At 59.8% G+C, this 23,193-nt stretch overlaps 1 protein-coding gene across 3 annotated transcripts; it reads left to right on the top strand.

Annotated features, from left to right (window-relative positions):
• The first annotated feature begins 212 nt into the window (after nt 1-212).
• Nucleotides 213-23,101, top strand: ATG4B (autophagy related 4B cysteine peptidase). Of its 3 annotated transcripts, none has more exons than XR_011994090.1 (14): nt 213-378; nt 9,130-9,231; nt 9,379-9,450; nt 10,988-11,086; nt 11,657-11,758; nt 12,243-12,315; nt 14,864-14,943; nt 18,118-18,311; nt 18,617-18,695; nt 18,973-19,118; nt 20,258-20,314; nt 20,554-20,647; nt 20,759-21,031; nt 21,131-22,146. XR_011994090.1 is itself a non-coding variant. In XM_072718894.1 (14 exons), exons 5-14 carry the CDS (start codon nt 11,026-11,028, stop codon nt 21,725-21,727), a joined length of 960 nt encoding a protein of 319 aa, XP_072574995.1. In that variant the 5' UTR covers nt 315-378; nt 5,510-5,741; nt 9,130-9,231; nt 9,379-9,450; nt 10,988-11,025; the 3' UTR covers nt 21,728-22,146. The 3 variants fall into 3 exon arrangements, 2 of the variants coding, with proteins under 2 accessions (XP_072574994.1, XP_072574995.1); XM_072718894.1 differs by lacking the exon at nt 20,759-21,031 and adding an exon at nt 5,510-5,741 and having other exon boundaries at nt 315-378; nt 21,654-22,146; XM_072718893.1 differs by lacking the exon at nt 20,759-21,031 and having other exon boundaries at nt 21,654-23,101.
• Nucleotides 23,102-23,193: the final 92 nt, after the last annotated feature.

Here is a 23,193-nt window from a genome sequence, read left to right as displayed (position 1 = left end):
CGTACGGAGGCATGGCGCGCCGGGCCATCCGTACGGCAAGATGGCCGCGCCGACGGCCCGGGCGCGCGGCGGGCTAGCGCGCCCTCTCCGAGGCCCAGCCGCCCGCCCACGTCTGCTTCCGCCAGCCCGACGCGTCGCCGTCGGGCCCCCGGGGCGGACGCCGCGGGCCGCCGAGTTGCCGAGCGTGCGGGCCCGGCCCTCGGCGTCGCGCCCCGCCGTACGCCAAGATGGCGGACGCGCACTTCCTCCCGCACTTCCGGCCCCGCCCGCGCTCGCTGGGCCCGGATTGGCCCCGGCGGCGGCCCGTCGCGTCGCGCTGCGGAACCGTCGGAGCGACGCGGCTCTCAGTCTGCGGCCGGAGAGGGAAGATGGACGCAGGTGAGGGCCCGAGCGGGCGCGGGGAGGCGGCGGGCGGCGGGCGGCGGCGTCCTGGCCCGGGGGCCGCGGGGGGGGCGGCGCGGCGCGGCGGGGGCAGCCAGGGCGCGGGGCTGCGGGGCGGGGCGCGGCCGGGGTCCGTGGGCGGCCGGCGCGGGGCTGACAGTCGGCCGTCGGCGCGGGGCCAGCGCGGCCCGCAGCGCCCGGGGCGGGGGGGGCGGGGCGGGCGGAGGAGGCCGGAGCTGCCCGACCCCGACCCCGACCCCGGCCCCGGCCCCGCGGGAGGCTGGAGGCCAGGAGCGGACTCTCGACACTCAAGCGCACGCTTCCCTTTTTATTTTTGTTTTGCTTTTAAATTTAATTCTTTAATTCGGTGCCCAGGAGGTGGTGCAGGCTTGTCTCCGTGTCGCCCCGGAGCTGAGCTCACCTTGTCACGTCTCAGCTTCGCGGGCTCCCGCGGCGGAGCGCGCCGGGGAAGGGCGGCCGTGCGCATGTGCGGGGCCCGGGCCTGCTCGCCCCGCCGCCGTCGGGGGCACAGCCCGGACCCCGCGGGCGCCTCGGCCTCGGCTGGCGCTCTTTGTTCGGTGGCCTCGAGCCTCGAGCCTCGCCACGCGGGCCGCCCCGGTCGGGCACCCCCCCTCCCCCGCCGCCACCTGGTTTAGGTCCACCTGTGGCCCCGGACGGCTTTGTTTGCTTGGGCTTCCTCTCCTGCCAGTGGCCACGTAAAGGTACCAAGATCTCGGTTGGGAAACGAATGCAGGCACGTGTGGCCAGTATTTCAGTGTCACGTCCGCGTGTTAGGTGCCGGAGCAGCCGCGGCCCTGACTTCCAGCGGAGCATGTTAACCACATTATGTTTGGGAAGTTTGTTTAAAAAAAAAAAAGAAACCAGGACGCCTGGGTGTCTCCGTGGTTGAGCGTCTGCCTTCATCCCAGGGCGTGACCCCGGGGTCCCAGGATCGAGTCCCGCACCGGGCTCCCTGCAGGCAGCCTGCTTCTCCCTCTGCCTGGGCCTCTGCCTCTCTCTCTTTCTCTGTGTGTGTCTCTCAGGAATAAATAAAACTTTTTAAAAAAATTGTTAAAAAAAGAAACCATCAGAGAGTGTTTTGTTGTTTGCTGGAGATGGAAAAAGGAAGAGAACTATTTATCCACTTTTTTTTTTGAAGTCGTTACTGCTCGGATGCCTTAGACTGTTAACACGAGCGACCTGGGTAAGGTGGCCGCACAGCTCAGGGTTGGTCACGTTACCCTGCACGTGGCAGTCGTCAGGTTGAAGTTAGGAGTGGCCACGTGCTGAGGATACCCTAACGGGGCGCTGAGGGGTATTTCAAAGTAGAAAGTATTCACATTTGAAGGTCGCCGTTGTTGCTCATGAAAATACACGTGGCATTTGGAGACTGTGGTGGAGAGCTTTCTCCGACACCATGCTGACTGGTGGTACGGCCTCCCGTAGCCTCTGGACTCCCAGGTTCGTCCTTCCTTGACCAAGTCTTGCGAGGTCCCCAGTTGCTTTTGTAGGGATTCGTTCAGTAAAGTACATTTATTACTGAATGGGAGGTTTGTATTGGGCATTGTTCTAGACCCCCGGGGCTAGAGAAGTGAACAGATGAGACAAACCACATGGCTCCTGTAGGAAAATGACGTGGGCCGAGCTAGAGGGGGTTGGAATGGTGGCCAGGATGGCTGGGAACAGTCTCAGGGCAGATGGGGGTACGTTTGCTCAAGACCCAGGAGCAGCGCAGGGGGAAGGGCGAGTGGGTCAGTGTGGCCAGGATGCAGCAGGTGGGAGTGAGACAAATAGGAGCCGAAGGCAGAGACACAGATTTGGCCAAGTCATGGGGCCTTGTTGGGTCACAGTGAGGACTCGGGTGTTTGTTTATTCTAAGCGAGTTGGTGAGTCTTCGGAAGGTTTTGAGTGGGGGAGAAACGTGACTGGACGTATGTCTAGCGGACTCGCTCTGGCTGCTGTGTCCAGAACACACTGCGTGTCCTGCTGAGGGCCCTGGGCAGAAGCAAGGAGACCAGCTAGGAGGCTGTTTGGGTTAGCCAAGTGGGAGGCTCTGGAAGCTTCCTCAGGGTGGGAAGAGGAAGTTGAATCGTGGACATATTTGAGGGTTGAGACAACAGGTCTGTTTAGACACTGGAAGCGATGGGGTGGGAGGGGGCATGCAGGGGTGAGGAGTGGAAGGTAGTGCTGAGGTTTGTGGGCTGAACTGAGAAACTGATGGTGAAGACTTCGGGGGTCTTGCTTGGTGGGGGAGCTATTGGACTGTATGTGTTGACTGTTGTTAGACATCTACGTGGTGATGTCCAGGGGCCTGGAGCTGAGGTCGAAGTGTGTGGGAAGCCGCTTTGGATGAGACGCGGAGGGTCTGAGAGGAGGAGGAAACAGAAGGGCTGCTGGCTGGCGTGGGGAGGTCCAGAAGAGGCAGGCCGACTGCAGGCTGGTGGTGTTCTTCACGGAGCCCCGGCACTGTGTCCAGGCACGCTCTGGGCTCTGGGCTCAAGGAACCTGTGCGTGCCAGCAGTCACATAGCTGTGCTGTCCGTCCCTTGAGGACAGAGCCAGTGTCTCGAGGGCTTCACGCTGTGTCTGGCGTGTGCTTGGTAATCGAGGTAGTGCTTATGGGTTCTGTGCCTTGAGAGCTTCAGTTTGGAGAGTCTGTTGGGTAAATGTAGTCTGTTAGCTAATAAGGTGTCAGTGGGGAGAGGGGCTGCTCACCTGCGGGGCAGCCGGGCCCAGCGTGGCGTGCTGTCCAGCGTGCCCGTGGGCGTGAGATCTCCTGGACTCTGGCATAGCTGATGTTCCGGGTGCTTTTCTTTTCCTTCTTTTTCATCCAGAACTGAACTGCCAGCATCTTCAGGGAAACAGATTTTAAACAGTAACTACTTGGGATGCCCTGGTGGCTCAGTGGTTAAGCGTCTGCCTTCGGCTCAGGTCGTGACCCCCCGGGTCCTGGGATCGAGTCTGGCATCAGGTTCCTTGCAGGGAGCCTGCCTCTCCCTCTGCCTGTGTCTCTGCCTTTCTCTCTGGGTCTCTTCATGAATAAATAAATACAATCTTTAAAAATAAATAGAAAGTAACTACTTAGTAAACCTGTTTTTTTTTTTTTTTTGCTTGTTTAGTAAACCTGGTTTTTAAATGTAAACATTTTCTAAAGGATAGAACCCTTTGGTTTTATTTATAAAGCATAATCTTTTAGAAGCTATTGGTGTTTTGGGGAAATATCTTTGAAAAGTGATGTTATACAGTAAGCTCTAAAGGAAATGCAGTGGTGTGTGTTTTGTGCTTCTCCCTGGTGACTACAGTGTGGTTGGTACTAAGTGGAGACAAATTGGTTACCGCCATTGAGCACAATTCTCTATTTTTCTGCCAGATAAATAATATTAAAACGTTTGTTTCTAATGGAGTTACTGTAGTAGTGAAGCTCTCTGCTTCCTCTTCCGGGTGTGCTCACGGACATCTTGGAGGAAAATGTAGAAAATCAAGTGTCTGGGACCCAAGTGACCAAGTAAGGGAAAGTGCCTCTGAAACAGCCTCATTCTTAAGGTGGGTGACACCTGTCAATATTGCTTGCCCTGAGTGTCATCTTAGTGGAAGTTAAAACCATTTTCTGGGAATCTGGAGACTGGGATTCTTTTCAAGATTTGACTGCTTTTCACTCAGGAGGCATGTGAACTGTTTCATATATGATACGATACCATGTGTGGTGGTGATGAGATTATTTTGAGGCCTACTGAATTTGGGGCAGCTCTCTTTGGGAAGGATGCAGGGACTCCTGGCCTCAAGCCTTCGTGAAGCTGGTCCATCTGAGCAGAGTTGAGAAAGCAGTGGCCTCCTGATATTGGCCAACCTGTGCGGATGTTACTGATTGTGAACTCTAGTTTTTTTGTTTGTTTGTTTTTTAAGATTTTATTTTTTCACGAGAGACACACACAGAGAGAGGCAGAGATACAGGCAGAGGGAGAGGCAGGCTCCATGCAGGGAGCCCGACGTAGGACTCAATCCCTGGACCCCGGGGTCATGACCTGAGCCCAAAGCAGATGCTCAACCACTGAGCCCCCCCAGGTACCCCCCTAGGTTTTATATATATGTGTATGTGTGTATATATATATATGTATATATATATGTGTGTGTGTGTGTATGATGTACACATATGTATGTGTATATATATATTTTAGAGATTTTATATATTTATTTGATAGAGCGAGTGAACACACATATGTATGCACAAGCAGGGGGAGTGGCAGGCAGAGGCAGAAGGAGAAGCAGGGAGCCTGACATAGGGCTTGATCCCAGAATCCTGACCTGAGCCAAAGGCAGACACTTAACTACCTAAGCCACCCAGGTGCCCCAAACTTTTCTGTTTTAAAACTAAAGTTAGGGGCCCCCTGGGTGGCTCAGGTGGTTAAGTGTCTGCCTTCGGCTCAGGTCAGGATTCTGGTACCCAGCCCCATGTCGCGCTCCCTTCCCCGCAGGGTGTCTGCTTCTCCTTCTTCCTCTGGTCCTCCCTTTGTTCATGCTCTCTATCAAAGTAAATATATAAAATCTTTTTTAAAAAAATAGAAAAGTACTAGTTTTTCTATTGAACTGTTTTCTGAAGTGGTGTTCTGTAACGGTTTTCATTCTGCAGAAGCGCTAATATGTGTTTTGTGTAAATGACTGCCGATGATAAAAGTGGCGTTTTGTAAGGGGCAAGGGAGATTTCGTTTCATCTTACAGATTATGAGGCTTGAAATAATACCAAAAAAAAAGGAGGAGGAGGCGCTGGAAACTGTTGCTGGGACCTGGCACTAGCCTTGCATTCCCACCTCACTGCAGAGCCAGCAGCCATGCCCCACTTTGTGGCCGGGGGACCAGGGCCGTGCATCCTACAGCGAGCAAGTGGGCTCTTTTGTCTCCACAAACAAATCTTCATAGAGATTAGAAAATTGAGCATCAGGCGTGGATGGTATCTAGAAAAACCTCTTTCTGCCTCAGAGGGTAAGGTCTGGAAGGTTCAGGAGTGTGGTGGCCTGGTCCAGGCATGGCGGCTGGTGCTGAGTGAGCAGTGCCTCCACCCGAGGGAGCCGTGAGGAGCCATGAGGGCGCGCAGGCCACGGCATTCGTTCAGGTGTCAGTGTCCTCTGCTGCAGGTGGGACAGTGCAGAGCCACCAACGGCCGGTCAAGACTGTGACGGCTGCACGGTGACGAGACGTCCTTCACTTGCTTTCCTGGTCGGAACTGCTGGAGGTCCGTGGGACTCCGTGCTCGTTTTCCAGGGTGGAAGCCTAAGGACGTTGAGCCAGCCTGTGTCAGATGGCTGGCTTCTGCCCCCGAGACCCAGTCTTGGGAGGATGCTCGTTGCTTAGATTCAGCGTTCCGAGGTAATTCCCTGTTTGGGTCAGTGTCCTGTGTATGTTGCACCGGGTGGCACACCTGTCACAGAATGTGGAGGCTGGTCTTCATTCCGCACAGTGGCGCCCCCAACTTACTCGTTCTGGTGACTTCCGGGGGACCCACCCCAAAATGTGCCTACTGTCACCCAGCATGGGGCAAAGCTTTTCCTGTTTCCTCCTCACACCATCCTTGAGGGATGAGCACAGTAAGGCCTCCACTGAGTGAGGGTCAGACTTTGTGCTGCCCCCAGCGGGGACTGTGTTCAACAGGTGTGATGGACACACACTCCCTGCGCAGTGTCCCCCGGGACCGACAGGGGGACACAGTCCCTGTCCGAGGATGCTGCAGTGCCATGGAGGGAGTGTGTCTGCAGCAATTCCAGAGGCACGTGTGACTCGCACCCAACAGAGGTGGGATTTGGGGGGGGCAGATGCAGGAAAAGCAGCAATGCGACGGGTGAGGGGGAACATGGGCATGTGAGCGCTCTTAGGGACCCCCCAGATGATGGATGTGTACCCTCACTTTGAGGCTCCTGCTAATCTGGCAAGAGCTGGGGTCACTTCCCAGGAGTTCATTCCCTTTGAGTGCGTCTGGCGCCTTATTTGCTTTTGGCCAATGCAGTAAAGAATCTGAGGCCACACAACCCGTAATTCAGTTGGCTATAGTAGGAAATTTGGTGATGAAGTGTTAACCTAATAGAACACCTCTTCTTCTTTCCCTCTGAAGTTGGCGTGGTTGCCTATAAAGTTTGCTAGTAAACCTAAGAAATACGCCTGTTTTGCATTTGCCACCTCCGTGACGAAAACCTCTCAGCTTCAAAGGTGCCCCACCTTTGATCCCGGGTTGTGGTCCTTTGACATATGCGGCGCCCCTCCAGCAGAGCGCACCGGAGAGATGCTTGCCCACAGCACTCGGTAGCCTCCGGGTCGCAAGCCGTCTCCGCATCTTTAGTTCACGGCTGCAGCCTTTGAAGGGTCAAGGCTCCAGTAGGGCAGGATGAGAGCTAGGGTCCTGCCGTGTTATCACTTGGTATCAGACAAGTTGTTTGCGTCCTCCTTCGTGGAGAGTAAACTTTTGGGTTTGAATCTACGTGTTGGTTAAAGGCTGGAGGTCCTGACAATAGAGAGGTAACAGAAACACCATGATGTTTGCAGCTCCTCAAGAAGATAGAACGTGTTTTCACTCCAACGTAGCATTCATAATGCCGTGCAGAAACATGTAATCTTTTTTTCTTTTTAAGATTTTATTTATTTATGAGAGACTCAGAGAGAGAGAGGTAGAGACAGGGGCAGAGACACAGGCAGAGGGATAAGCAGGCTCCATGCAGGGAGCCCGACGTGGGACTCGATCCCGGGACTCCAGGACCACGCCTTGGGCCGAAGGCGGCGCTAAACCACTGAGCCACCGAGGCTGCCCCAGAAACACGTAATCTTATGTAAGAAAGGAGGGCCAGAGAAACCCAGGCTTTAGTGGTTCCTAAGCGTAGACAGCTCGGTTGGCTCCGTCGAAGCACTGGCAGTCAGACACGTTGAGTGGAGCCCCTGCGAGGACCCGGCCAGTGGGGGCCCCAGGCGCCTGCCATCACGCTTGCGTCCCGGGCAGTGCGGCCTGTTCCAGAAGCACAGGACTGCCCTGACGCTGTCAGGTTTCAGGTGGAAAGAAGGGAAGGCAGAGCTGAGAACTGGAGAGTGCTTGAAGCAGCAGACGGTCTCCTGTTGCCGTGTATTTCTTTGTTCAGGAGCGTTGCTTTCCCAGCCCTGTGACTGGGAATTAGCTGCGCATCCAGCTTAGCCTTTTGAGTGTCGTAAGATTGCGTGCCTCTGAGGCTGCAGTTCTGCGTCCTCAATATTAATGACAGCAGCTGACCTTGGAGCCCTTGTGTCTGCCAGCTTCTGTGTGAGCACCTCGTGGGAAGGTTCATGGACACGTTGCAGCTGCACTGTGAGGGTGTCCTGTTATTTTTTCCCTCCATTTTATGAGTAAAGAAATCTCTACATTGAGAGATCAAGGGGCCCAAAGAACGTACAACCTGCGAGTTCCTGAGCTGGGATCTGAGTCTCTGTTGCCAGGCACCAGAGCCCGCCCTGCACCCCAGCATCCCCAAGGGGTTGTGCCCGGTGCCGGAGGATGCCGGGGGTGCTCACACCGGGCACGTGAGGGGCACCTGACAGGGTGCGCGGACCTCTGTGTAGCACGGTGCTGTGAGGCTGGCTGCCGTGTGCTGCCGCCGTGCGTCTACGTGGAGTGACTGTGTCGTCTAGGATAGAGGAGGAAATCACAGGTGTCGTTCGGTTTCCTTTATGGATCTACGCAGAGACTTCTGGAAGGAGACTTCCAGCTACCTGCGAAGCTGCAGATGGGTTTGTTTTTTTTTTTTTTTTTTTGCAGATGGGTTTTTAATAATGTTTTTGTGGTCTTTGAGTTTTTAAAAATGAGTATTATTGTTATAGAACATATATAATAAGCGGGGCTATTAAAAATTAAATTCAGTTGTGGGAGAAACTATTATAACTGATTTTCCAGAGTTATCTGGGAAGTTGCAGGTGAAGGTACGAGCGACTGGGTCCCACTGAGGCTTGAGAGGCAGCAGGTGAAAGCTCTGTGTGCTTGGGCTTCTGTGAGGGGCAGCTGGAAAGTTGGGGACCCAGGACGCACCGTGCCCCTGGCCTCACGGGTGTTGGTCTGGGCTCTGCGGAGTCTGGGGACCGTGAGCAGAGCGTTTCCTCAGCCGGCTCCCAAGGACAGAGAGGGACACGGGGCGTCTCTAGCTTAATTGAGGCAACAGAACAAAACGGTGCTTAGGTCTTGTGAGCTCCACACACAGCGACCTTCTTAGCAGGTGGGAGCTGGTGGCCATGCTCTTCCAGGAGCATCTTGAGTGAAAACAGCTGTGAGAGGCTCAAGGACTTTGCTGAAAGGTCTGTTTGTTTCTGGGGGTTTGTGTCCCACCCAGGAGTAGTACCTGCCCCTCCACAGCTGCTTGTCATCATCTTCCCCAGCTTGTGTTTCTTGCCCCTGAAGCTCCCCCTTCCCCACGGCCTCTGGACACCTGCTCCTAGGGGACACCAACCCCACCTGTTATGTGGTGTGGCCTCGCACGCTGCGACACAAGGATTTCTTTTGTCCTGTAGGTTTAAGTTTAAAGCGAGTACTTACATCAGGTACTTCCCTCCGTGGGGCCTCCGCGGAAAGGCCGGGCTCGGGTGGGGCGGCCGGAGGTGCTGCCCTGTGGCTTGCCCTGTCCTTGGTGGTTGTCCCGGCCCTACCAGGACACAGAATTACACCGGGCTCTTGACACAGAAGTGCTGGGAAGGATCTCCGCTGCTGTTTCATGACGTTATAAAAATGGGATCAATGTGTGTTTGGTTTCAATAGCTACTCTGACCTACGACACTCTTCGATTTGCTGAATTTGAAGATTTCCCGGAGACCTCAGAGCCTGTGTGGATACTGGGTAGAAAATACAGCATTTTCACAGGTATTGGCCACATTGGAGCCTGCTGTGCTCTCAGGCTCAATTTACAAAAAGCATTTCGTGGTCATAATAGTTATCTGTTAACGTTTTATGACACGTGATCTATGAAGTTAAGGTTTTGTGTGTTTTCTTCTTTTAAACAATCCCTAGAAAAGGATGAGATCTTGTCCGACGTGGCGTCCAGGCTTTGGTTTACATACAGGAAAAACTTCCCAGCCATCGGTAAGTATGCCGTCTCTCACAACCCATGATGTACACGATTTACGGGGAGGGAAACTTAGGTTTGTAGGGTTGACTTGGGCGTGGGATACTTGTCGCTTCATCCTGAGCCTCACAGCGACCCTAATGAGATACGCTGGCTGAGGTCTGGCCCCTGGTGTGGCGGAGGCAGGGTCCGATCCTCCGGATTCTCCCCAGGGCAAGGATTTTCCAATGCTAGTAGTGGTTTCTTCCTGGGACCTCAGATCAGGATGATGTTTCACAAGCGGTGTTCAGGCACGTAAAGCAGAACGGATCGTGGAATCGTGTGTTACGAAGTCAGGCAGCTTTGGTTTGTGCGTCTGAACTGTGTCCTGGGTCACGGCTGTAACAGGAGGTCCAGGATGTTTGGAGGCCTTTGCTCCAAGTCCATCGCCTTTCCCCATGTGTTCCATGCCTGGTTGTGGGGAGAGCTGAAGGATGAGGCTGATGTGCCACGTCTTCACATGGCAGTAACGTACGTCCCGTGGCGGCTGGCTCCTTGTCATGGCCCTGGAGCTGGACAGAGGAGGGGCCCCAGCTTGGCCTTGCCTCTGCTGATGGGAGAAGCTGCCACCAGAGGTTCGGCACTGGGGGGCTCCAGCTCCTTGGCGGCTAGTCTCTGGCCCCTCACCGGGATCTGATCTCCTGGGTTCTCGGAAGGGAGACAGATGCGGTGTAGCCGCAGTGCTCGATGTTCCGGAGCGCTGCAGTGTGGGGAGACGAGGCCGGTGCCACCACAGGCCACTAGATGATGGCGTTCGGCAGGTGTGCTCCGGGAGTCGTTCATGCCACAGATTCTCACACCTGCTCTGCGGCTACTCTGCTCCGCCCTGGAGGCAGGGGTGGAGGCGCCGGGCCAGGGCCTGTGCAGGCCTGGGAGGGACCCCGCAGGTCTGCCATCGGGACTCACAGTGAGGTCGGGCCGAGGGGAGCCTTGTGTTTGTTGGAGCCCTTGAGAGCAAGGGTGCCTGCCGCAGGTGGCCGGTGTGTACAGGAGCTGGCGCGGCAGGCCCAGAGCGCTGTGCTTCCTCTGTCTCTTGACGCCTCGTCCATCCACGTGTGGGAGGGGCTGCCCTCGCCTCCAGGTGCTGCTGGCTGGGATGTCAGGCGTCCCCTGTCCCTGTGGGGCCCGGACCGTGGGCGTGACAGGGACAGGCCCCGGGGCACTGAGCGGCCCGGGTTACGGTTCTGCCCTCCTGCGTCTGGGGCCCGTTCTCCCAGCAGCCGCCTGGTGCCCTTCCGGTGCCAGCGGGCACAGCCTCCTGACCGTGCTTGGAGCTTCCCCGGTTACTCCTGAGGCGTAGGGTCTTTCCATGTGTTTTCCACACATTCTCAGTCCTCTGTGACTGACATGTTTGTGTATTTTGCCCAGTTGGAGGGGTTGGCAGGACAGGTCACTGCCCAGTACGTGTGCCCCCGGCATGAGCAGGACCTACGGGGCCTGTCCCCTGAGGTGGAGCAGAGCCCTGACCCGCTGGGCCATCTGACGGCAGGGCCTCTCCTTTGTCCCCTGCCACAGGGGGAACCGGCCCCACCTCGGACACGGGCTGGGGCTGCATGCTGCGGTGCGGACAGATGATCTTCGCCCAGGCCCTGGTGTGCCGCCACTTAGGCCGCGGTGAGTCTCGGCCCCGGGGTGCCAGCACTCTCGGAGCAAACAGGGATGTGGGCTTAGCTTAACCAAAGCAGGTCCCCACCGCAACACAGACCCCCCGATTCTGGGTTTTCTTGAGCGGTGACCCACTAGTTTTCGTTGGTTTAAAAAAGTGAGTTTAGGGCAGCCCGGGTGGCTCAGCGGTTTAGCGCTGCCTTCAGCCCAGGGTGTGATCCCGGGGTCCTGGGATCGAGTCCCACGTCACGCTCCCTGCATGGAGCCTGCTTCTCCCTCTGCCTGAATCTCTGCCCCCCCCCCCCTCTCTTATGGATAAATAAAATATTTTTAATAAAATAAAAATTAAAAAGTGAGTTTAAGGAGTTCTGGTGAACGTTTGTCTTTTAGAAATCGTGTCACTGAAACCTTTTTTTGCTTTCTGTATGGACTTGTTTTTGATGGTTTGGAATCCTGGAGAATTTAGCTTTTAACTTTAGGTTCCAAAAGAGGGTATTGTCACCTGTGGTTTGAGTGTTTCATAAACGTAAAGCTTCTTTCTCCTGTTTGGGTAAAACAACTTCTGCGTCTCTCCAACAGATTGGAGGTGGACACAGCGGAAGAGGCAGCCGGATAGCTACTTCAACGTCCTCAACGCGTTTATCGACAGAAAGGACAGTTACTACTCCATTCACCAGATAGGTGGGAGGCTGCAGAGTGTGCCCGCATCCGCCGCCTAGACCAGGCCAAGTGGTGGGGTCCCCCGACAGCTTCTCTGCTGTCAGGTGTCGAGGCGAGAGGGTGTGGGTGCCCCAGCCTGTAGCCACCAGGGGCTGCTGCTGGGGCCGGGCTGGCCTTGCCCTGGGGTGGGGCTGTGTGTGCGCCTCTTTGTGGAGCGTCACACTCTCACTTACAGGAGGAAGTCAAGCTATAGCTTTGACTCATTTAGTTTCCTCCAGGCTGCTCCATATTGGAGGGCTGGCATCCTGACTTGTCGTGTGGGATGGACCCTGAGGTGGCCTCCATCCTCCCTGGAGGAGCTCCTGCGGGGGGCGGGGGTGGGTGCACCTGTCCAGGCTTCCTGTGGAGTGTTTCCGCTGCCGCACGAGGCCAGGACTGGCCTCTTCGGGCGGGCGGGGGGACGGGGGGGCTGGGGCGCACGTCTAATCCCGTGTGTTTCCCACAGCGCAAATGGGAGTTGGCGAGGGCAAGTCCATCGGCCAGTGGTACGGGCCCAACACTGTCGCCCAGGTGCTCAAGTATGTGTCAAGCCCTGTCCCTGCGGGTTCCTCGGGGGTAGCGGGAGCGTGAACTCTCCTGAATCCTCATTGTTGAAGGAAATGAGGGTTCTTTTTCCCTTCCCTGGCGGTCCTCCTGGGAGTCCTCAGGTGGCGCGCCAGGTGGTCTCCTGTGGGGAACGTTCCTGGCAGATGAGCGTCTTCTTCCCGATGGCATTCGCTGGGTGGGGCCTCCGTGTGTCCATCAGGCGGACGCATGCACTCGGGTGCTCTCTGGTGGTCAGGGAGGCTGAAGCTGGCCTGGAGCGACAGTGCAGGGTGGGTGCCGTGGGCCCTGCCCCTGTGCTGACCCCACCCTCACCACCTCGGACCGTGTCCACAGTTCCGTATCCTGACTCGTGCATCTGCCACCCCCCCCCTGCTCCCCACGCTCCTCACGCGGCATCTGAACTGGCCCTTCCCCTCCCTCGTCCCCCAGCCCTCTCACCCTCATTGCAGCAAAGGGCCTTGTCCTCCAGCTGGCTGCTCTTGTCAGGTTCTTCGGGTTCCTCCGGGGCGCTCCCTTCGCTCGCACACCCAGCTCCTAGCTGATCCCCAAGCCCGCCCACTGTCTCTCTGTCCCCTTACCCAGCCTCCACGTTCACTCAGCCCCTGCCGGATGCCCCTAAGAGCCCTGGGTCCAGCCCTGCATGGCTCGGAAGCAGAGTCCCTGCGTGGCCTGTGTGTGCTCAGCGGGGGTGGTTTGCATGTGTGCTCTGTTGCATGGTCCACATGCTGTGGAAGTCTGCGCATGTAGCTCTGTGTGTGCCTGCACCCAGGGGTGTCTGCGTGGTCTACGGTTGGGCTCCCTTTGCCCCCACTGCTGCCCTGGAGCAGCTCCTTCCAGGCTGGTGTCCACGTGGTCTCATCCGAGGGCCAGGTGTGGGCCCTCTGCGTAATCAGGTTCAGCAGGTGTCCTCACGGAACCCTGGGCCATACAGCCGCCCTCTTGGGTCCCTGTTGATGGTTGATGGTTCCATTCTGGCCCCTCCACCTGCCTGTGAGCACTGCAGGGCTGGTGTGGGCCTTTGGCCACTTCTGTCTTGTGTCTGCACAGTGTTCGCTGTTGTCTGCACAGGCACAGCTCCCAGGGTCACACGCCAGTGCTGACTTGTGCCCAGACCCCAGACTGAAGTCCAGATACTTGCTCAGCAGCAGCCCTTGGATTTGCAAGGGGCACATCAGCCTAACAGCCAAAACCCACAGCTGACCCTCCTCCCCGTCCCCGGCCTCTTCATTCTACAGGGAAGGCAGTGCTGTCTTTCCAGGACCATAGGCCAAAAACTGGGATTGTGCTAGGTTCTTTTTCTCAACATCCCATCCAGACGTGTCTAGGCTGCACCTAGCCTTCGTGGCCTCCCTGTCCTCACCCTTTCCAAGCCCCTTCCTCCTCCTCCTTGTTAGTCTTTTCTCTTTGACATTCTCGAGTCTCTTTTAAAATACCAGTAAGGTGTTGGGGCACCTGGGTGGCTCAGTGAAGCATCTGGCTGTTGATTCGGGCTCAGGTCCTGACCTCAGGGTCATGGGATCAAGCCCCCGCCCCCAACTCTGTCGGCTCCGTGCTCAGTGAGCAGTCTGCCTGAGAGTCTCCCTTCTCTCCCTTTCCCGCTGTCTTTCCCTGGTATTCACATGTTCTCTCTAAAGTAAATCAGTGAATGTTTTTTAAAGATTATTTATTTGAGGGAGAGAGAGTGTAGCGTGCACAAGAGGGGGTGAGGGAGGGGAGGGGAAGGGGCAGAAGGAGAGAGAGGAGCAGGCTCCCCACTGGTGTGGGGCTCCATCTCGGACCCTGAGACCTGAGCTGAAGTCAGACTCTCAACCCCACTGAGCCACCCAGGTGCCCCTAAATCAATAAATCTTATAAAATTAGAATACCAGTAGGTGTGATCTTCATAAAACACGAGTCGGCCTTGTGCCCCTTCTCTGCTGAGGACATAGTTGACTGCAGGTGTAGTGGGCGTGCCCCGCCTCCCCCGCCCCCAGCTACTGCTCTGTTCTCCGTGGTGCTCACTGCCCACACAGTTACTTTTTTTCACCTTCCTCTTGTCTGGAACGGCAGCACCAGGGAGCCTGCGTTGTCTCTGGCATGTCAGTGGGTTTCAGCCCTGTATGTGGCCCGCGGGGCAGCGGCCAGCGGAGTGTCTCACCTGCTCCCCTGGCCTCCACTGTGGCCTTCCCATCAGGAGGGGCTTCGTGTGGTCGCCCTTGCCCTGGTCAGTCCATCACTTCTGGGGTGAGGTGGAGCTGGGCCTGCCTGAGTTGCTGAAACCTGCGGGGTCTGGGACAGGGTATGTGTTCCATTTCCTGTCTCCTCATGCAGCTACATCAGGAAACGATGCCCCGCAGCAGGGCTCTGTCCCCAGGCGGCAGCTGGGGTGAGGGAAGGCGCCCTGGGCCAGGTGGGAGGAAGCAGGCTGCAGCCTCAGCTTCACTCCTGTCCGCTGGGACTTTCATCTCTGCTCTGCTTGCCTCGCGGAGGTGAGAGGTCTGAACTGTGAAGGCTTACTGCTGTGTCCTCCCCTTCTGTTAGGAAACTGGCTGTCTTCGACACCTGGAGCGCCCTGGCGGTCCACATAGCCATGGACAACACGGTGGTGATGGAGGACATTAGTAAGTGGACGGGGTGCGGGCCTCGGGCAGCGGCTCCTGGGCCGTGGGGCGGGGCCCGGACCCTGCAGAGCTGCGTTACTTAGTACCCCAGCTGTGTCCTCATGGCAGACACCTGGTTGAGGCCTTGATGGGCATCGCTGCTCCGCAGGGAGAGGCAAGGACAGCTGGCAGCCACACCGTCTGCAGCCAGGCCTAAGGAAAGGGGAGCAGGGCTCTGGGGACCTCAAGGAGTCCGGGCATGCCAGACTTTAGTCCAAGAGGAACGTGATGGCTCCGTTTGGCACGTGGCCTCTCGCGAGACAGTGTGGAGCTTGGAGTCTACGTCCTGTTAAACAACCAAGCAGACAAAAAACTCTAACGTCTTAGTTTTTACTTAGGAACGCATTTCCCCAAAGATGTTGCTTTGAATTTTACCCAAGACGGAGCCCTTTGAGCATGCTTACCTGTGGGCTGGCTGGTCGGGTGGAGGCCGGCCTCGTGCCGTGACTGCTGGCGTGTGCATGTGCGCCCCACAGAGGACGGTGGACGGGCTCCCAGCGCACAGCCACACTCTGCCTGCCAGCCCTCCCCGCCCACTGACCCTGTGCCCCTGAGAGCTGACAAACTAGGGGCCCGAACTCAAGGAAGGATGTTTTTCCCTTCTCACATTTTATTTCTTGAAATTTTTGTGAAACGGAAACTGGATATGTACAGAGAATAGGGGAGAAAACCATGGAAGCCGCTCCTACTGATGGGGAGACCCCGGTCTTCCCAGTGTTGGCTTTGTCGTTCAGAGCAGCCCTTGCTCGGTAGCCGAGCATCCTCCGTGGTGGGACGTTGCGGCCCTCTGCTGTCGGGCTGCTTGTTCCCAGTAGGCGGCGTTTCTCTTGCCTCTCGTGTTGGGGAAACCACTTAACCTCCGGGCCGACCCGGTCACCCGCCAGCCAGGCCTCCCCGGTACGGTGCCAAGAAGGGGTGAGGGACAGGCTGATTTCCAGAACCTGTATTCTGGGCAGGGGGGGAGGTGCAGGTTCAGGCCTGGAGGAGTCAGCTGGGGCCCGGACCTGGCTGCCGGCTCTCAGGGTCTCAGGTCATTGAGCAGGAGATGAGGCGCAGAGCCAGGGCTGTCTGAGGGGCATGTGGGTCTGTTCTGGTTGGGGTGCGGGTCTGGCCTCCCAGCCGTGGGCAGGGGCCCTGGAGTCCTCTCCTCCTGAGTCACAAGTGGTGCGTGCTCGTTTTGGGTTCGACTTGGGAAGACCCTGGGACCTGGGGTCCTGGGCACAGTTCAGTGAGGCAAGGGGATGCTGAATGGCCGTGCTAATTGCTTTTGGCTTCAGGAGCCCCCGGGGGTGGGGGTTACCAAGGGCCCCAGCAAAAGCAGGCTCGCAGGAGGCTGCCTGAGGTCTCCGGTGTGGGAGCGAGAGCTCTGATTCAGCAAAGCGGATGCTGGGTAACCCATCCTGGCCAAGCCAGGGCCGTCCTGGCGTCTGGGGTGCTCAGGAGCCCCCGGAGCCCCTCCCAGAGAAAGTGCTGGCTTTTCGCCTCCCCTGTCCGTTTCAGGGGGACGGCGCAGGGCAGGAGGAGCCTTGCTGGTTGAGATGTGCCCGCCCTCCTTGGGGGGCCACGCGGGACTGCAGAGCAGCCTCCGCCAGCGCCTGCCCTGGATGGGTTTAGACTTTGGTGAGCGCAGCAGACCCCGGGGACGCTCGGACTCTGGGGAGGAGTTACAGGTTGGAGACGATGTGCGGGCGCACAGGCACGCGGAGACCGCGTGTGGGGCCAAGAGCCTGGCGGCGGAAGTAGAGCAGAGGTGACTGGTGGGGCTCCCAGGGGGCGCGGGCCGGGAGCGCAGAGGAGCAGGAGAGCCTCCCTGCGCCCGAGCGGGCGTTTTCACAGCTGAACAGCTCCCAGGCTCTTAACCAGGCGTTCTTCGAGGGCGTGTGTTCTGGAGACGCGTCCCCACTGCAGAGGCAGACGCTTTCACCAGTGTCCGGGGAATGGCGACAGCCATAGCCGCCTTTGAAGCCAGGCGGTCCCGCGGGCCTGGCTGTCTGCATGTGCTGGCGGGTGGGGTCGGCGTCTTGAGGCGGCGGCTGGTGGGCTCGGGGTGCTGGGAGAGGAGCGAGACCCCGGTGGGTGCCTGGTACACGGGAGATCCCGCCGTTTGCAGTGTTGGGGGCCACACACCCGCCTCCCTGCTGCGCCCCCCGGGGTCTCCCTGGCAGGCCGTGGGCGAGGGGCTGGGGTTGTGTGTGGCCCCCACACCTGTGCGGCCGCCTCTGATCCGGAAAACCCATCCCGGGTTATTTTCCTGCTTTTGCATAGCCCGGCCATTCTGTGGAACCCGGGCCGGCTTGCTGCAGGGCCGCACGACCGCACGACCGACACAGTCGCTGCGTCAGGATTAGATCCGAGTAAACATCTTGCCTGGGAACGATACTCGGTGGCTGTCCTCAGCACCGCGGCACGAGGCCGCCGCCCTCTGGTCACATCCTCGGGTCACTCATGTGGGCCATGCCTCCGCCTCCCTGTGATGACTAGGGTGCCGAGGGGGACGCGGCGTGGAGTTTTGCTTGCATGGTGCTTCTGTAAGCATCCTCGCGTCCAGCTCACCGGCTGGCAGGGTGGCTGGCTCACCGTGTCCTTTGCCGCAGGCCCGGGGCCAGCGGGTTCCCTGAGGAGCCCTGGTTCTGCTGAGCTCCCCGCGATCTCCGCTCCCCGTGCCCGTGGCCTGGGCACATGCTGTTTGGGGGGCCCTGGAGCGTCCCCGTCCCCACCACCAGCTCCGGGTACCACCCCGAGGGATTACAGGTGTGCTTCGAAGGAAGGAGTCATCTCCGCGCGCACGAGGGGGAGGGCTGGTCCCCGATGGTGTCTGCGCCAGTGCCGCCCGCCGCCTGCGTGGTGGCTCCGTGGCGTGCTCCTGGTTGGTTCCCGGGACTTGGCAGTGTTTGTTGCACTTGAGACGTTATTTCATGGTAACAGTTTTGACCTGAACGTGCACAGAAAATGTTTGGCTCTTTTTCCTCTCCAGGGGCGGCGGGATTAACCTTAGACTTCTTTCCTAGGTTCGTGTTGTGTTAATAAGCACTTGACTTTTTTACCTGTTTCCGAGACTAATTATGCGTGTGTTCCTCTGGGGTGAACTTCCGTCGGGCTCTGTTCAGCCCTTGAAAGCACTTCTCTGTTTTTCAGGAAGGTTGTGCAGGGGCAGCCTTCCGTGTGCGGGGGCCGCCGCGCTTCCTGCGGATTCCAGCCGCCACTGTAACGGGTTCCCTGCTGGGGCCGAGGTCACCAACAGGCCGGCCCCGTGGAGACCCCTGGTGCTGCTCATCCCCCTGCGCCTGGGGCTCACAGACATCAACGAGGCCTACGTGGAGACCTTGAAGGTGCGTCTTCCCCGCCCGCGGGGGGACTGCAACACTGCTGCTCGATGCGGTGCCTCCTGGCCTCCACCCGGGCAGCCCCGACCGACCGCGGTGGGGATCCCTGCCCGCCCCTCCTCCGCCCCCCCAGGCCCACTGCGTGTGCGCCGCTTTCCTGGTCACAACTGCACGTTACTTCTGGACTCGGCTCTCTGGGGCCCATCTTCCCACTCCCCTCCCCCGTCCCTGCACCGGGCCCCGGGGCTGGCCGGGAGGGGACGTGCGCCCCCCGGCGTGCTGAGCCCGCCGCCCTGCCCTGTGTCCTGCAGCGCTGCTTCATGATGCCCCAGTCCCTGGGAGTGATCGGAGGGAAACCCAACAGCGCCCACTACTTCATCGGCTACGTTGGTGAGCGGTGGTTCCGCGGGCGCGCCCCAGCCGCCAGGGGCGGAGCAGCAGGGGCCCGTCTGCCGGGCAGCCCAGCCGTCCCTAGGGTGTTGGCTTGACTCGCGGTGGCCAGTCCGGCAGCAGCTCCCGGGAGGGCGGTGTCCCCAGCTGACCGCTGCTGGCCTCCACGCGCCCCTCCTCCCACTTCTGCCTGCTGTCCAGCCCTGGGGTTTCCACGTGCAGGGCTGAAGGGACCCTGGTGTGCCGCCGCCTGCTGACTTCCCCCCACCTGCCCCAGGTGAAGAGCTCATCTACCTGGATCCTCACACGACGCAGCCTGCGGTGGAGTTTACCGACAGCTGCTTCATCCCCGACGAGAGCTTCCACTGCCAGCACCCGCCCAGCAGGATGAGCATCGGGGAGCTCGACCCGTCCATTGCCGTGGTGCGTCCCCCCCCGTCCATCCTGCCCTCCCCTCTGACCACGTGACTTGTGGGCAGGTGTCCTGAGCACTCGGGGCTCAGTTCTGTTCACAACGGAAGGGAAGAGCCTCCGATCTTAGGGTTTTGCTTTCAGTGTCTTAGTTACGCTCACGCTCGTGGCCTTCCCCCTTGGCGGGGTCGGGGTGTGAGCCCCTTTAACAGCCGCAGCCTCCCACCCCCTGCTCTCTGCTGTCTCTTGGGGGTCTTTGGTTTGACTTTTAAGTAGTTAGACCTAACGTATCCGAGAGATGATTCCCAGAATGAGCTTCCTGGCTCCAATCGCAAGGCAGGAATTTGGGACGATTTATGCAAACCTGTGTGCTCTCAAAATGTACTTGATGGGGAAGGAGGCCAGAAACAGCTGGAAGTAAAGGTGTTCCCCAGGGAGAGACAACGGAGTCACAGACAAGGCAGATTTGAAGCGGGCGTCTCTGGACGTGCGGCCTGTGGGTCTGTGGCCCCGGGGGGCAGGCCTGAGGGCGCGGGGCTGTAGCTTGCAGGGTGGTGTTCCTGTCGGGCTGGCGCGAGGCAGCAAGCACATCCCCGTAGCTGACCATGGCGGGGGCTCAGGTGATGCAGCAGCCTGGGCTGGTAGTGCTGTTGGCAGTGGGCAGAGTGACCCCGACCCCGACCCCACCTGGTGGGAAGAGGGCTGCAGGCGCACTCGTCTTCCCGCGGAGGGCTGCCCGGGTTCCCCCGCCAAGCCCGGGCCGGGCCGGGTGACCTTCGGGGCGGGAGGGCGCCCATCTGAGCAGCTCCTGCCCCGGGCTCCTGTTCCCATGATCATATTGTAGCCCTGGCAGCGCCCGGAGTCCTAGTGACACGTCCCAGGCTCGGGGCTTTGTGTGCAGTGGCTCTGAGTGCCACCCCCACCCACAGTCCTCATTGGGACCCGGGGCTCCCCGGGTCTAGGTGCCGCTGGGTGGGAGGCCCTCTTGGTGAGTTGTGCTGTGCACTGTGGGTCCAGGTGGCCTGGTGAGTCAGGGCGGAGGGTCCTCGGTGGCCAGTCCCCTGGCCTCTTCAGGCCCCCTTGGGCTCCACACTGCACCTGCTGCGGCCTGTTTGGGCGCGTGCCACACACCACCATCACCTCTGTTCCAGGGGTTCTTCTGTAAGACCGAGGACGACTTCGATGACTGGTGCCAACAAGTCAGGCAGGTGGGTGGTGGGTCCCGTGTGTGGTGGGGGCTGGGGGAAGGCCATCTCGGGGTGTCCTGTCGGGGGTCGCGCCTGCCTGGGCACCTGGCACACAGCCCTCAGTGCCGCTTGTGGCACAGACCTTGCTGTGGGCCTTTGGAGACGGCTTCGGGTGTCAGCGTTGTGGAGCTTGCCCCCGCGGCTGCTCGTTTGCGGGGGCTGCACCCTGCGCTGCGCCTGACGGCTGTGTCTGCCAACAGCTGTCGCTGCTCGGAGGCGCCCTGCCCATGTTCGAGCTGGTGGAGCAGCAGCCTTCCCACCTGGCCTGCCCCGATGTCCTGAACCTGTCCCTAGGTGAGTCGGAGCCTGCGGGGCCACGGCCGTTGCGGCGGGCTGCGGGCTGTGCGCTGTCCTGTCGTGTCGCTGCTTCCCCCAGGTCTTGTTCCTGTTGCTTTTGACCTTTAGGATTTGTATGAGGCCACAATGTGACCACTTGGTGTGTGTGTGTGGGACCAGCTGCTGCCCGACAGCCTGGCCCTTGCCCGGGAGGGCAGCAGCACGACTCGTGCCTGTCCTCAGCCTCACGTGAGCGCGATAGCCTGGCCCCCGGGCGTGGAGCGGGCGCGCATCTCGTGCAGCCCCGGGTCCGGGCGAGCCAGGGCGAGCGAGGCTCTCCGCGACGACGCAGTGTCTCTGCGAGGTCCGGCTTGGGAGCCAGCCCCAGAGTGCGGGCCACAGGTGGGCTCCGTGTCCTGCTGCCCACTGGCTCTAGGCCCAGGGCCGCCTCCCTGCCCAGGCCCTCAGTTTCCCTGAAGTGAATCCACTTGTGGCACACAGACAACCGGGACTCGGCAGGAAGGCCGTGAGCACATCCAGTTCATGCAGCCGTCCGGCTCTGACGCGGACGGGGCCTGTGTCCCCACCCCTCTGAGAAGATCATGGAGGATGGTGACTGAGCCCGCCGTCCACGGCCCAGAAGGGAGCCAGGGTGCCGCACTGGAGACTTGGGACACACGTCCCACCAGTCCCCAGACGGTACCGGGGGTGCCCACCGCCTCTCGGGACGGGAAGCCCTGCCCTCCCAGCCCCGCCCCTTCTCTCGGGCTCCCGCAAGAAGCGTGTTCTCTTTTCAGACCAGCCCCTGAGATGCCCCCTCCTGCCCTCCCCTCGCCAGCCGAAGCGCCCGCCTGCTGGGACCCGCAGCCCCGGGGGCCGAGGCCTCCACTGGGCAGCCCTGGGTCCTCTTGCCTCCTGCCGCACCGAGGGCGAGCGGGCCAGATGCAGGGTGTGGTGGGCGCTGCACACACCCCGGACACCCCGCGCCGGGCGTCTGATGACGTGTTGTCTTGTTTTTTTCTAGATTCTTCTGACGTAGAGCGACTAGAAAGATTCTTTGATTCAGAAGATGAAGACTTTGAAATCTTGTCTCTTTGAAAACCCTGGAGTTGGGGGACGGTGTCCCCCAGCCCTCCCTGGGGGCCATCGAGAGCCCGGCCCTGCCTCGGGGCGCTTGGCGCCGCTGCATTTCATCCATCCAGCCTGCCCGTCCGCTGAACGCCCGAGCCCCGTGCCGCCTCCGCCCTCGGACGGAGGACTGCCCTGTTCCGGGGGCCCTGCCGCCAGCCCCGGGACTGCGCAGGCCCAGAGGGCCCGGCCGGGGCGCCGCCGAGGAGCCGCCGCAGGACGCCCCGTGCAGCCGGGCCGGGAGCTGCTGAGAGCGGAGCCTTCACACCCGCGAGCGCTCGCCCTGCCACACTGCCAGCCCCGCATTAGCGCGCCGCCTCTGCCCTGCTTCCTCCTGGGCGCTCGGTTCTGGGTTTGCTTTGGAATTAAAGTCCTGTTTGAAGTTACAAGGACATGAATTTCTGTCGGGCGTGTCCCCAGTCAGTCTCCGAAGACCTGCAGGGCGGAGGGGCGCCCGCGGACTCGGCCGGCCCCCCGGCCCCCCGGCCCCGCCTGGCGTGCTCCTCGGGGGCTACCTCAGTGGGAGATCGGGTTGGAAGACGGCTTCTCCTCGCCCCGGGGAGCGAAGTAGCAAGGTGGTGGGGCGTGGTGGGATCCAGGGAGGTCCCCGTGCGAGGGACTCGCCAGGACGGGGACGTGTCTGCTCTCCTGGAGCCACAGGTAAAGCCTGAGTGGGGCGCGCCTTTCCACACCTGTGCCGGTCCCAGCATTCCAGACGCCCCCGTGCTGCCCCTGTGCCGCCGTCCTTGCTGCACCTGCTGCCCTGGGCCAGGACGGGGGCGGTGGGATGGGGACACGCTGCCCTCCAGGGCCTCCCTCCAGGCCCAGGCTCAAGGGTAGAGCCCACAGAGCCCCACGGTTCCTCACAAACCAGGGAGGTTTTCGGACCCTCCTGAGCACGGACGTCGGCTCCCGCGCCCTCAGCCTGTGGCCGGGCCCAGACTGCACCCCTCCCGCTTGGGTTTGCCGTCCGTCCCGAAGACTGGCCTGCGTCCCACCCGGAAGCGCAGCGGGGGCTCGAGGGCTCAGGGGCGCCTGCACGTCCTGCCGGCCCACGCGTGGCCCATGGAGGGGACTTCCTCCCATTTCCCACCTGTGTCCTCAGTGGCGAGCGTGGGGTAGAGCCGGGCAGCAGGGAAGGCGGCCGCGTTGCTCCGACTGAGCGGTGCAGCCGGGGAGCGGCCGGGGCTGATGCTGCAGCCCACGCTGTTGTACGTGGGGGACGCGGGCCTCGGCCTGACCCATGGGGAGCCGTCCCAGTTCCGAGGCGGCTTACGGAGAATGTTCACCTCCCCAGTGTAGTTGGCAGTTCTCAACGGCAAATAACAGTTTCCGTAGAAAACACTTTGTTGTCTGTGTGTTGATTTTCCTGGAGTTGCAGGTGGACGTGGGAAGAACAGCGGGGGCGTCGCCTGGGCTCGCAGTGCCAGGAAGGT

The sequence above is a fragment of the Vulpes vulpes genome, chromosome 9, assembly GCF_048418805.1.
Source record: "Vulpes vulpes isolate BD-2025 chromosome 9, VulVul3, whole genome shotgun sequence".
NCBI lineage: Eukaryota > Metazoa > Chordata > Mammalia > Carnivora > Canidae > Vulpes > Vulpes vulpes.
Note: the sequence above shows the minus strand (reverse complement) of the source record. Positions and strands in the feature narration are given on the sequence as shown.